Below are 14,381 nucleotides of genomic sequence, written 5' to 3' on the forward strand. Positions count from 1 at the left end.
GAGCTGCCAGCACAACACAGAAGGTCCCCAGTGTGACAAATGTCGCGCGGGATACTTTGGTGACCCGAGCCGAGGTCGTCCCGATGACTGCAAGCCCTGCCCCTGCCCGTACTATGAGACGTCACGCCGGTGAGGTCACACATCCACCCAGACCGAACACACACACCCAGAAGTGAACACCCACATACCACACTCAAGGCATCACTGGGTGCAGAATAACTCGTTATTTCCAAAAGCTGAGCTCATGCAGATTGTTGATTTATTCATTCTACATGCTACTTATTAACCCGCTGCTGTGAATTTTTATCTCTGGGTCTGCTGTAGGTTCTCAGACACCTGCTTCCAAGACACGGACCAGCAGCCTACGTGTGACGCCTGCAGGCCTGGCTACACAGGAAGACGCTGTGAAAAGTTAGAGAATCAAATTATATAATGGATTCATGTTATTTTTACATTATATAATGCTATTATGACAACTATTAAAACAAAAAACTCACTTTTTAATGACTACGTTGAAAAGAATCCCTGTGCGGAATAAATCTCTTATATTTTTTTATTTCAGATGTGCCCCTGGTTACCAGGGTAACCCCCTTCTGCCTAATGGGAAATGTGTTCCCAACCGTGAGTTTGCATTTTTAAAATTTTCAGTTCTAACCTTGAAAGTGACAGAAGCTGCACCTGGATTGCGTTACCTGTTGTACACTGTAGTCATCCTGACATACAGTATGACCACTCTGTAATCATTACCATCAGAGACACAGACACACACACACACACACACACACACACACACACACCCCCATGCTACAGTGGGCTGCAAAATGCGGTCATAGCTCAAGTATGCAGAGTGTCTGGAGCAGTCCCAGGTGTACCTTCCCCTCCGTGTGTCCTCATCTTTCCACTGCTCTCTTCCTACAGAAAGCAGCTCCAAGTGTGATAACAGGGGAAGCGTCAACTCAAACAGCAGGCCATGCAGCTGCAAGGTATAGACGCAGTCATTTAAACTGCCAAGAGGAAATATTGGAGTGATATTGTGCAGCAATGAGTCCTGAAGCATGGAAATAGATTAGCATATATATTTTAATGCTTTAGTCTACGGCATAAGATACATCACTTTTTTTCCACACCTGTGAATTTTGAAACTTTTTATGTGTTCTAAAAACAGCAGTTGCTAAAAAGTGGGTAAATGAGACGGCAGAGTTGGTCGAGGACATTAAATGTCATCACAAGGAAGAAACCTGAAGCTAGTTGTGTTGAAGCTAGTCATGCATCCATGGTGGAGTTTGTTCTTAACATCATAAGTTTAGCGTTTTACTTCTAACAATGCATTTACTCTTCTGAAAGCATGAGAATTGTGTTCATTAGTGCAGATTATCTCACTCATACAAAATAAAATGTTTGAGGGAAACCATAACCACGCGAACTTTGCTTTGGCCTCCAAAAATATGTCACCTCTGTGGCCCTGCGCTGCTCATAGATGTTTTGCGGTTTTGTAGAATTAATGTGGCAGCTGTTTTTTAATTGGTTCCTTTTTATGTTGCCATGTAAGTTAGCTAAAACTTTATTCTTATCCTATTCAAAAAAAACTATTTTAGTTTAGATCGATGAAGACTGTTTTCATTGTAGTCTTGTTTTAGCCAATAAAAATTCACCTTGTTGTATTTTTGTTAGACATTAATGTGTCTCTTGTGGCCAGCAGGTTTTCATTAAACCGTAGTCCTGGTCTTTTGACAAAAAAAAATCCATTTGTTGTGGTCACATTTCATTCATTTGATTATTGCTGATTTGAATCTACTTTTAGTCAACGTAGATTATGTTTTCGTCGAGGACATTAACACTACCACAAGTATGATTTCCCTTTGAAATCACGAGCTTGACAGGCAAATGCATCACACATGTGCATCTGTTTCTGTGTGTGTTTCAGAACAATGTGGCAGGCGCTCAGTGTGACGAGTGCAAGGCTGGCTTCTTCCACCTATCTGAGACCAACCCTGAAGGCTGTCTACGCTGTTTCTGTATGGGCGTCACCAAACAGTGTGCCAGCTCCACTTGGAACAGAGATCAGGTACAGTACAGTCGTTTGCCAGCTATGAATGGCAGCAGGAGGGGAGAATATTTTTAGTATCAAGGTTTGACTCAGTGTTTGTGCAGCCATGCTTTATCAGCAAATCCTTTCAGACGCTAAACGGTTAGATGCAATGTGCAAACACTGATCGTCCGAGAGTGCGAGCATTAAAATCAAAGTTTCCGTCTCATCTCACTCCTGCGTGCGTCTCTTCTAGGTGCGGGGAGGAGTGAACGGACAGCTTTTCACCCTTGCTAACAGTGGCAACACTAAAATTATCTCTGACGGCATCTCCCAGAGGGGCTCCTCTGAAGTTGTCTACCGCTCCTTCTCCAGTGTTCCCAGTGACACCTACTACTGGGTCCTGCCTGAGAGCTTCAGGGGAGATAAGGTGAGATAAAACAACAAAGTAGAGAGCAGTCTAGCAGAGACGAGGGGAAACAACCCTCAAGTTAGTGAAGCTAGAATTCTCTGCCCTTTCCGTCCCACTCCGTCATGCCTCAACATGTCAAGTGAAAGGGCTGTACTTACTCATTCAACATGCCCTCTTTGAACCTTTGCTTAGATTCATAGAAGCCCAACATGTATGTCTTGTGACTCCCCCCCCAACATCATAGGGGTGAAATACCTTTCCATCAGTCACCCTCTGAGATGAGCTTTGTTTTCCTTTCTTGCTCTCAGGTGACAGCCTATGGTGGGGAGCTTCGTTACACCGTGCGTTTCGAACCCTTCCAGCGTTCACTGGTGATCGACGGTCAACCAGACGTGGTTCTCCAGGGCAATGGCATCTTTCTGGAACACTACTCTCAGACTAAACCTCTCCCACGAGTTCCACACACAGTCACTGTGACTTTCAGAGAGGTTTGTGTTCATTCACGATGGGGGAGAATCGTGTTGCTCAGTCCAAATCCACAACAAGACTAAGTTTTTCTCTTGTTTTTGCCACGATAGTCCGCATGGCGCCGTGCGGATGGGCAGCCGTGTACTCGTGAGCACCTCCTGATGGCCCTGGCTGATGTTACTCTCTTCATGATCAGGGCTTCCTATGCAGACAACATGGCTGAGAGCAGGTATGACTAGAGGTTCCTATGACTGCTCACATTTAATTGAATCCCACGGGGTTGCACTTTATTGCAAATATGAGTCATGCGTACTCTCCTACCTTGTGTGTAGTGTAATGCATCTTTTGTGTTTAACAGTATATCAGACATCAAGATGGATATTGCTGTTCCTCACTCGACCGGTAATGAACGTGCTCTGGAGGTGGAAGAGTGTGCCTGCCCTCAGGGATACAGAGGACCTTCTTGCCAGGTACTCATGCAAGCACACACACACACACACACACACACACACACACACACACACACACACACACACACACACACACACACACACACACACACCGTATTGATTTCAAATAACATGTTTAGTTTAACGAAAATCCAATCTTAAGGTCCACTTACCAGCTTATTATCTTTATTTGCTTTAGCTAAGATGCCATTAAGATCGTCAAGTCAATTTTATTATTCCATTCGAGGAAATTTAGTCACAGCCACGAGATAAAGCACATGAAATCCATCTTCATATACATAAATACACGATGTCACAGTAGATGGCAAAGGCAGGGACCACACTTTGGTGCAGCTCCGTGCATGCACTCCATCCAGCTCTAAGCTTTACTTGCACACTAAAAGAGTGCTAGGACTGTCACGAGTGCAAATTCATACCTACAAATTCATTAGATCTTTGTCGTCCCCTGACCTGCAGATCATTAGATCTTGTGGAAAGATCTAGAAACAGCTACAGTAGTAATTGGAGTAAAGTAAGTAAAGATTTGTGAAATTTTTTTCCGCGGCCAAAAATCAGGGGCCCTTTATATCCTGGAAAACCTGGAATTCCTTGAAGGATGTCGACCAATTCTCCAGTCATGGGAAATGCATAGAAAATGGCAGATAGCAGCGATTTATCAGATCATTTCAAAGTGAATAGGCACTGCATATTTTACATCAGACTTCTAGAGATGGGAACACATTTTAATTAGCGACATCAACACTGACAATGTCCTGAAAGAGTCCTGGAGATTCATCTCTTAACAAGTTGAAGTTAAAGAGAGAGCAGCAATATTAAGACTACCAGCTGCCAAGATTTGCCCAAGCTTGCTGGCAGTAATAAAGTAAAGTTACTCATTTCCATTACAGCCCTTGATCATAATTGCAGTCTGTCTGCTTTGTGTAGTGGAACAAAGACATTATCCTCTTTGTCATCACTTGTCTCTCACCTGAGGTGTTTTTCCATGCTGTTGCAGGAGTGTGATGAAGGTTACACTCGAACCAGCTCTGGTCTTTACCTGGGCACGTGTGAGAGGTGCGACTGCAACGGACACGCCAGCAGCTGTGACCCGGAGACCGGGCGGTGTCTTGTAGGTTTTCCTCTTTCTCTTGCTCATCATCGTTATCATAAGATGACCTTGCTTGCATCTTTGCACTGGAATGCAGTGACGAATCTGAACATGTGGAAACACACATATATTCAGCCTTTCAGTGAATATCATGTCCTTATCTTACATGCGTGTGTCCCGACCAACAGCAATGTCTCCACAACACTGCCGGGCCAAGGTGCGAACGCTGTCAGACTGGTTTCTATGGAAACCCTGCAAGGGGTGGTGCCCAGGCCTGCCAGCCTTGCCCGTGTCCGGGAACCTCATCCAGCAACCAGTGTGTAAAATACAGTCCTTTTGCTCCTCTCTTAGCTTTTCTGTTCAGTGCTATATTTACTAAAGAACACAGTTAAAGACCAGAACAAAACACTGAACTCAAGTGCTGTTCACGCAGATTTTCTCCAACCTGTTATCTGGAGGCCGATGGTCAGCCAACTTGTGACAGCTGTCCTCCAGGATACACTGGCCGACGCTGTGAGAGGTACGCCCCACCCCTCCCCTTCCCTCCTTTTTTAGCTCTCCATTTCCTCTCCGCTTTCCTCTCAGTGTTTGGGGTTACTGGGTGGGCCGGCAGCAAGGATAGCAGGGGGCTGGCACTAGCACCCATTGGTTTTATTCATAGGAAGGGGGATACAAGCATGTCTGGCTCACATCTATCACATTTTTTTCCCATTGCCAGCCCTGTAAGTGGAGGGATGGCAGTCCCACTCTAAAAAGTACCTTTCAAAGTATTGTTCTCTTTCCTGTTTTTCAAACCGTGTTGTTGGACGATGTTTTCTTGGATTTAATGAGATGCAAAATGTGAGGTAATTCCTTCCGTGGTAGACTAATATGTCTTTGTTGAACGATTAGGGGCTTTTTTGTGGTGCTGAGAATGTCATCAGATTTTGTGTGTGTGTGTGTGTGTGTGTAAAAATACATTGTGTGATGTAGAAATATCTGTGCTTTATTTCCCAAGGAAATCTTCAGTTTTGCTTTATTTCTGCTTTCTTGTGCCCTTCTCGGAGGTTGCTTCTTGCTTCAGCTTTCTGCTTTGCTGGTAGCAAAAATTGTAGGTGTTGGCTCATGTGATCTCTGTCAGTGCACAGACACAGAATGCATTTTCTGGGTCTCTATGACATAAATGTAGATGTGGCATTTATGAGGACTCCTGTCTGGCTAAAAAAAAAAAAAAAAAAAAATCTTTGCTGCCCTGAAGGCAAAGATGAAGAGGTGACTTGGGTGCAGTTTACAGAACAATGATTATTTGAACGTCTATACCTGCATCATACCTGACTGTGCTGTTTTGACATTAAGAGAAGAGAGGCCGTCTGCAGACAGTTGTGGGGACCACTTCCAGGAGAAGCAGATTGAGGGCCTCCTACCTGTGGGATGTGGAGCTGATTCAGTGTTCAATTTCAGCTGGGAGAAAGTGATTATACCATATGGAAGCGGAGATGATAAAGAAGGTTCCAATGTAGAAACAACGGTCATCCCTACTCGAAGTTTACTGTCTACTGCAGATCACCATCGCACCACCCATTCAATGACTGGGTTGGACATCTCCTTAGTCACTCCCAACAAATCAGTAGCCAGACTCCCACCACGCTTCACACCCGACCCAGAGAGTAGACACTCCAGCTTCCAGCAGCTGCTCCGGATTCACCTGAACATCTTTAACCAGCGTCTGAGCATGCTGGAGGGCAACACCCTTGATATGAAGGAAAGTATTCAAAGAATGGAAGACCAACAAAGTGATCTCAGATCCCATCTGAAGGAGCTAATTGCCATCCAGTCAGCTCCGGAGAAGAGCAAGAAGGTTACTGAGCTTGAGAAGAGCTACACAGACATGGAGAGCCGTCTGAGCCGGCTTGAGGGAAGGTTGGAGATCCTGATTGATGGCTTCACGGCTCTTGCTCAGGAGATGAACAAGATGAAACGCGCTAGACACATCTCTCGTTCTCCTCAGGAAAAATTGGCTTTACCAACTTTCACCACAGTCCTCGCAGTCCCCCTGTACCCAACGCCACAGTCTCCAATAAGAAGTGTACCAACAGAAAGACCACTCACCAGTCGAGCAACGGTGCCCAAGAGCATTCCAACCCCAGGCCTGCGTGTGAACAAACCCACCGCTGCTCCAGATAGAAAAGCCAAACAAACTCCTAAACCAGTAAACACCACAAAGATCAATAGGTCATCCAAGAGTCAAGTCTCCAGTTCAAAACCAAAGGTAAAGGTGAGAATGACATCAAATAGGGCTAGGCCTACTTCCACATCTAAACCTAAAACCACAGTGAAGCCTGAAACGAGGAGAACAGCCGGTGAGACGAATAAACGTGATTCACAGCAAGGCCAGAAGAATGGACTGAAGAAAGTTAAAGACGATGCAGCAATCACTAAATTCCAAGTCGAGCCTCCGTCCCACAATTCAAAGCCTGCAAGAGCCTCACAACTGCATAAACAGTCCGACCAAGCTAATAAAAAGAATTCACACGCTGTCAAAAACAATGGACGAATTAGATCAGACGCACCCGTCCCAGATAAGGTCCATAAGGCCGAAAAGTCTGCCGATGGTGATACAAAGAAGCCACACATTAGTGACTCCAGGCGAAATAGGGAGCCCAAGTCACATAAATTAGTCTCCTCATCTCATAAAAGAAAGAAGGACACACTGACAACTACAAAACCTAGCAAGACTGCCACCGCAAAGAAGAAACCCAACACAACAACGCAAAGAGCCACTCCTGCTAGAACCAGGGCTACCACAGCCAAGACGCCGAGCACAACCGTGAAAAGGACGTCAGCAAAAGCCAAGGCTACCACTGCCAAGAAAATAGGTCAAAAGCCAAAGCAGAAAAAGAAGACAAAACCTCAAACTGGTATTTTGGACCTTCTACGACTCTTAAATGGTGCCCATGGGTCTGCGAATACAAAAAAGAATCAAGATGCTTCTCTTCATGTTGTCTTGGGAAGGCTGGCCATCCCTATTAGAATTATTCCTGATGAATAGGGAATAATGTACCATGACTGATTATTTCTTATTTGTTCCCCTTTTGTTTGTATATGGGGGGCTGTATTTATGACTGTTACATATTTGTGGAACTTTATGAAGGGTCTTTTTGACACTGTTATTTTAAAGAGACTTTCAATGATGTGCTTCCTTTTTTTAAATAATTATTTTAGTTGAGACTTATGGCTTTTAAGTTGTATTTTATTATAGTCAATACTATTGCACAAAATCCTGCTATGAAGACCTAGCTTTGCATGAGTACCTCTCATATGTGTACGTTTGTCAATTTTTTGATGGCCAGACTACCTCAATCTCTGCAAGTACCCTCCCCCAAGGTCAAGTCTTTAAGCCTGTAATTTTAAATCAAAATCATCTTTTGGGTGTTCCATGTGACATGTATGCATATTTACGGCGGGGCCACCTCTAAAAATAAAGGTCCAAACTAGAGATGCAGGGGTTTTCCTTGGAAACCTGTAACATTAAAGCTAAACATGGGTGATAAAGAACCATCCTGGACCAGACTGAACATCGAACTCTCCGCTCGTGGTCCCACATGTTGAAATGGCAATATGGCAATGTGAAAGTGTATTTTCCTCGTTCCATTAGTAGATTTATATTATCAGCCATGTGAGCATCTGTTTCCGTTTGTCTCTTCAGTCCAGACTGTTGGCTATGAATGTTGTGCATGATGAATTGTAATGATTCTGATCATTTCACGACTTGTCTTGCAGCAGGTCCCCATTTGTAAAAAGCCTGGCAGTCCCATCTACCCCAGCTGTACTTTGTGTTTGGTATTAATTAGCAAATTGCTAACAGGCTTTACTTAGATGGTAATTGTTGTAAAAATTCACCATTTTAGAAATGTCTGGGAGATCTTAGCTTTCAGGCTTGTTGCTTAAAGCTACATTTCAAAGTAAACTATAGCGCCTCATAGCCTCTAGCTCAGTTAGCGTGGACCCTTTTCTGACAGATTTAACCTGTGAGCATGAATTATCATTCTCTGTAGACAATTTGAGGTTCTCGTAATCAACTAGGACAAAGAATTTCAGTTTTCCCAACATTTTTTTTTAAATGACGCAGAACACATACAGGATGATGAGATCATAGGAATCAGAGATAGAGGAATCATACGAATCCTAAGTCAGTTTTTAGTTTTATTTATTCTGAACTACCCAGTACCAACACAATGCTTCTTATCTACTTGTGGGAGCCAACTACAATAGTAACATCAACTGTTATTGTTAGTTTTTAGTATTGGTAAAATCTTATTTCACAATGGACCTTTGTCATAAGCTTATACACACACACCCTGCATCCCCTCTAGATTTGGAGCTTTCTTAAATTTTCCCATCAGTATTTTGGCCGTTTTATTGGATGAAAGCAAGATTAAACCCGACAACAACAGGATTCATCCACTGGAGGATATTGGTCTCCTTAGTCAGTTTGCAGCAGGAGACCAACCTCTGACTGTTTCCACTAGTGGGGCAAGTCATTTGTCTTATCACTGAACAAGTCGTATCTGTCGCTAGGAACTGTTTGTGGTGTCTAGACTCAGTTTCTGTATTGAAATTGTTTGGTGTGATTTTTTTGAAATGCCTTATTATGTTTATCATGAGCTGTGTGTGCCCTCTTTGAAAGCATCTTAGCATTTTCACGTATCTACTTTATGTGTTTTCAAATTTACCTATGTAATTAGATTCATCACTATGTCTTTAAATCCATAAGTCATCACTGACTGGAGGGATATAGAAAGTTATCTAGACAACAGAAAGTACTCTATGTCTCAGAAGTCAGATTGAATAGGGTTTGCTAAAGTCCTCTTGCAGCAGTTTGCTGGCGTTGACCTGCGGACCTGCCAGAGGACAGGTGAGGTAAGACTGACAGCAGCTATCCTCAGGGCAGCAGCCTGTTCTTGGTTCAGTCTTTGCTCTGGTGGCAGTGCTTGGTTGAAGGCGCATTGCTTTACTGCATCATAATACCAGATACCTCTCCCCTCTAGAAGCTTAACATCTCATTCTGCAGCTCAAAAATCTCTCAACTCTGTTCACTTCTGCTGAAGTCCATTTGTGGAGCTTTTAATGTGGTGACCAGTGTTTCTATTCCTGTTCAAATATGTTCTTCCTGTTTCAGCTTTACAAAACTACATATGAGAGATGGAATCAACATCTGAGACATGTTGAATGTTATTGCACTGGCTATGCTCTCCATCTTCATCATAAGCAGTAGAAAAAAAACCTTATCTTTTGTCTCTGGGAAATCTTTTTGTACACAATGCAAAGCTGGGGGGGGGGGTTATCTGTATACTAGCAGCCTAGTTCTTACAATAATGCAGTAATGAATTCTTGTCTGAAAGAGTCAGCCCTTTGTTCATCATTTGTCTTTGCCTTGGGTCAAGAGGCCTGCTAAGGACACAGTGCATCAAATGTATCACCTCATGCAGACTTCCCAGCTTCCTGCCTCATTGTTCTTTGTGCTCAAAGATGTATCACACTGACTGGAAATATTTACTCTTTCATTTTGTCTGTTTTTGTTTCAGATGTGCTGCGGGATACACTGGCAACCCACCGCTCGGACAGAGATGTAGTGTTGGCAACAATGAAGTCAATGGTACTTGCTGATGTGGAGAATGAATCCATTCTTGCACCTAAAGATTCACTAAATGACATTAATCTGGATTTAAAGCGATACTTCATGTGTCTCGAGCACATGATTTTCCCACCTGCAGTGCTCCTTTCTGACTCCAGGAGTCCAGAAACGCCACCTACAGAGAGAATATTTAGCTTGAAGCTGATGGCAACCATCTACCAACAACTGTAGAAGTGTCCAAAAATATTCAGACCGCTCATGGTCCAGTGTAATCCACGCCTTTTTTACCCAGCAAGTCTGCTCAGTTAATCCACAAATATATTTATATATATATATATATATAAAAATATATTTCATATGAGCTAAAAACAAACTATAAAGTTTCTAAATGGATGTTTTTGGATAGTCTAGCTTTTGTTAGTAGCCAGTTGCCAGTAGCTTCAGGCTAAATATAAAGGGCTGGCCTTTTCTGAAGTCACAAAGAAGTAATGCAGGATGGACAAACATTTTGTGAGCGCAAAACACCTATTTGTGAGTTCTTGAAAGGCAAACTATGCTTTTATGGGTGAGGTACCAGTGAGGTAGTACACACTTTAACTATCTTATATTTTATCCTGTTAAAGGTAATTGCTACAACTGTGATTCAAGAGGAAGTGAAGGCTGCAACGGTGGCCTGTGTCGCTGCAAGGTGATTAAACACACTTTCCTACTATTTGATCCACACAACCTGCCGCTGCTGTTTGCTATCCTCTTTTCTGCTTCTCAGGCAAATTGGAACAAACTGATCGTCTTACACTATGTTGCAGATGAACATTGAAGGCCCATCTTGCTCCAACTGCAAGCCAGGGACCTTCCATCTTAGCTCAGAAAACAAAGATGGCTGCCTGTCCTGTTTCTGTATGGGCGTCACTCAGCAGTGCTCCAGCTCTACCTACTACAGAGACCTGGTAAGGCTGAGATGTCGTGCAGCAATAACATGAGAACAGTCCAACTGCTCACACTTGAAGAAACTTAAAAAGGATTCTGAACAGCCAGACCAAATATGAGTTTGCACTGGATAAAGCAGGTATGCGGTGGCAAAGATCATATCAGCAACTGAGTTACACATTTACTTCCAAGAGAATTGATGTTGGGTCTAAATTCAAGGCAGTCTAAATTCACCCTCATTGCACCAGACATAAAGGATTCCAGCCAAAGCGATAACATCCCAGAGATTGACAGATATCTCTCCTTTGAATTCTATAGCTTTAAAGATAAAGAAACAAACAGGAAGTGTAGCTTGGGTCTGCAAAGCTTTCTCGAGAAATAATTAGAATCCCTGGTAGAGCAATCACCCTTTGTGAAAATAAATTACAGGAATTTCTCTGTTGTCTAGATAAAGTAAGAATATGCATCATCAGAGCCACCAGTAGTAGAAAAATTTGAAATTGTGTAGATGATCATACCTGACTTAATGTTTTAATTTTTGTGTATTAATTTGTTTTAATTTTCATAAATTTCATTCTCAAATGTCTTCCTGCAGGTGTCCTCAGTATTTTCTCCAGGGAACTTCCAGGGTTTCGCTCTGGTGAACCGTCAGCGCACCAACCGCATCTCTACTGGTTTCTCGGTGGAGATTTCCACGGAAGGCACTCAGCTCTCCTATAGCAACTTTGACTACCTTGGTCAGGAGCCCCACTACTGGCAGCTGCCAGGGGTCTACCAGGGAGACAAGGTCAGTTTTAAAGGATGCACACAGCAGCCAAATCAAACAACGTAGCCAAAGCACTTAAAACTCGTAGTCCTGCATCAGGGGCTGAGCAGTACTCATCAGAAACTTGTAGACCACTTTGCTCTACTTCTCTCTCCAAATCTCAGCCAATCTTTCCCTCTAAGCATATTTCTGTTGCCTTCTGTGTGTCTTTTCTGCATTTTTTCATCTGTTAAATGTGTTGTTGCTGTAAAATGGTTTGATTGGATGGCACAGCCTAAATAATGTAGTTCTCTATTGTTTTGTTTGCCCCTCCGCCATCTGTAGAAAGATTTCTTTACTCGTATGAAACGAGCAGAGCAGGTACGTCCACTCGTGGTTGTTGTGCTGAGTTCAGCTGTATAAAGTGACCTATTTGCAGTACAGTTTTGCCTGGCATGTTGACGGCATTTGGTCTTATATTGAACGGCATATACATTATATTACTATTGACGCATTTGCTTCATTAATGAAACATTTGTATAGACAAATAGAGTCTTTCTTGCATGTTGTAGGAGTATTTTCTCCTTGAATTAAGGTCCTTTTCGCACAGAGATGTAAGGGGAGAAGATGCAACAATTTTTGCATTTTGCATTTTGTACAGTTTGCTTTGTCACTCACAAGCAGGCCAAACGTACCAGACCAGCAGAGGAAAGGCACCAGCGTTCATTTGAAGCAGACCTAGACTGTGCTATTTGTTGCCTCTGACCTCTACTGTGTCCCTGTTGCCACATTAAAGTCTTAACAAGCCTGGGTGTCTGCCATTTACAAGAAGAGTGAGGAGTTACCAATACCCATCGGGCTTTATGTCCTGTCCGTAAGACAAAATTCAGGGCTGAAATAGTCTTTGAGTGTTGAAGACCATTTGCTAAGTGAGGCCCAGTGGCTCTAATCCTTTCTTGAAGTTGACTTAATGCATTTTTTTTTTCCGAAGCATGGTAATTTTACAGCAGTGAATGCAGTTTGAGCGCTTACATGGCGATGCATATTGCACATGAAAAATTACATTCCGCTCCACAAAACATGAGCCATGTAAAACGGACTGAGCATTAATGGTCCATTAAAGAGCTTCATACATTTTAACTGTGCTTGAATAACACTGCCACAACACTCCCAAATGCCTTGGGCCCAGTGATAAGGAACGTGATCAAAGAGCTCGCTTTATCCACATCAATAGAGTGACGGGAACTCAGCAGAGGAGCAGCTAAGGAAGGATGCTTTCATTTGGAACCTCATGGCCTCTTATCGTAGAGACAGATCCAAAAGAGCTAGCCAGGTATTTGGTTTGACTTGCACCAGAGATTGTTGTAGGTAGCCAAGCCTCACATATCTAATACGAATAACGGATGCACAGGATTATAAACTAACGCACAGATCATTTGAGGACAAATTCTCTTTCACTTCAGCAATGGCAGCATGAAGAATCACATGTGTGAAACCTGACTTGGCATGTTGGCAGGCTGTGTGTGCATTTGCATGAGTGTGAACTGCAAACATTTGGGTTGGCGTGGTTTATCCGTGTGATGTCACCGTTGACACGAGAAGAAGCTCACCAGAGCTTGACCTGTGTTTGTGCGTGCAGTACGTCCCAGTACCATAGGCAGCACGACCCAGCATGCTCACTGTCCAACAATGATGAACATTGCGGCTGAACACAATTCTAAAAAAAAACAAAAACCCTCAGCCGTCATGTTTCCATGGTTACATATCCTCTTTATCTCCGGTACAACACTCTCCGCCTCCCCAGGGTGATGTCAGAAAGCTGGATGATGAGGTCTGGGCACTTCTCTCGAACTTCTCCAATCGACAAGCTGGTCCTCCTCAATTCTTCCCCTCCTCTTCTTCCTCGTCCTCCTCCTATACTTCTCGTTTCCCAACTTCTTCATCCTCCTCCTCCTCTTCTTCCTCCTCCTCCTCCTCCTCGTCCTCCTCCTATACTTCTCGTTTCCCAACTTCTTCATCCTCCTCCTCTTCTTCTCGGTGGTCTTTGCGTAACCTGGGCCCCCCTTTGACTCCATCCGGTCTCTCCGTTAGACCAACCAGACCCCAACCCTACTCCCCAGACCACGCCCCTCATCTGCAGGTATAGTTCATCAGAGATTGCAAGAGATCTATGCTGGGATGTTGATGGGGGTTTTAAATCACATTTGGCGACTTATATTTTTCCCCCGGTGTTGTGGTGTTGCCGTGAATCAACAGAGCAAGAACACACTGAGCAAGACCTCTGCCCGGGCTCCTCCAGGCGGTAGCAAGGTACCAGATAAGGACTTGACTGGCTTGTGTTGCTCTTTGGAAATTTAATCCCGGATGTGTAATGTTTATTCAAGAGAGGCCCAACAGAACTTGAGGACACATAGAATTCCTTTTTAAAGGACTTTCCAAAGAATGAGTAATTCCTAGGTTCTCTTCGGGGGTGTCTTCCATGATTAAGTGAGTCACTCCCACTCAAGTGTCCCACTGGAATCATCCAGCCAGTTAAGCTGTGGTTTTCATGTTACTGGCAGTTGAATTTGAACATCTGTGGTGATATCAACCTGTTGGCAGCTCAGTAATTGATGTTTCAAGAGCACTTGAG

The 14,381-nt window shown here is 43.5% G+C and overlaps 1 protein-coding gene across 8 annotated transcripts in view; it reads left to right on the forward strand.

The window, feature by feature from the left end:
• Nucleotides 1-14,381, forward strand: part of hspg2 (heparan sulfate proteoglycan 2) — a 106,533-nt gene that overhangs the window by 54,678 nt on the left and 37,474 nt on the right. For 7 of the 8 annotated variants that reach the window (XM_086213239.1, XM_086213241.1, XM_086213242.1 and 4 more), the window contains exons 18-33: nucleotides 2-129; nucleotides 325-411; nucleotides 563-621; nucleotides 919-983; nucleotides 1,925-2,065; nucleotides 2,283-2,456; nucleotides 2,747-2,926; nucleotides 3,017-3,135; nucleotides 3,265-3,376; nucleotides 4,371-4,484; nucleotides 4,652-4,779; nucleotides 4,897-4,983; nucleotides 10,028-10,098; nucleotides 10,701-10,765; nucleotides 10,884-11,024; nucleotides 11,600-11,791. In XM_086213239.1, the coding sequence (XP_086069365.1) occupies nucleotides 2-129; nucleotides 325-411; nucleotides 563-621; nucleotides 919-983; nucleotides 1,925-2,065; nucleotides 2,283-2,456; nucleotides 2,747-2,926; nucleotides 3,017-3,135; nucleotides 3,265-3,376; nucleotides 4,371-4,484; nucleotides 4,652-4,779; nucleotides 4,897-4,983; nucleotides 10,028-10,098; nucleotides 10,701-10,765; nucleotides 10,884-11,024; nucleotides 11,600-11,791 (1,863 nt within the window). Of the gene's footprint in view, nucleotide 1; nucleotides 130-324; nucleotides 412-562; nucleotides 622-918; nucleotides 984-1,924; nucleotides 2,066-2,282; nucleotides 2,457-2,746; nucleotides 2,927-3,016; nucleotides 3,136-3,264; nucleotides 3,377-4,370; nucleotides 4,485-4,651; nucleotides 4,780-4,896; nucleotides 4,984-10,027; nucleotides 10,099-10,700; nucleotides 10,766-10,883; nucleotides 11,025-11,599; nucleotides 11,792-12,094; nucleotides 12,131-13,553; nucleotides 13,890-14,005; nucleotides 14,060-14,381 lie in introns of all 8 variants that reach the window. The other variant, XM_086213247.1, reaches the window with a different exon arrangement.

This window comes from Aulostomus chinensis, chromosome 9 (assembly GCF_037954235.1).
Source record: "Aulostomus chinensis isolate RoL2024-O1b breed Wild chromosome 9, RoL_Achi_v1.0, whole genome shotgun sequence".
In the NCBI taxonomy this organism is placed as follows: Eukaryota; Metazoa; Chordata; class Actinopteri; order Syngnathiformes; family Aulostomidae; genus Aulostomus; species Aulostomus chinensis.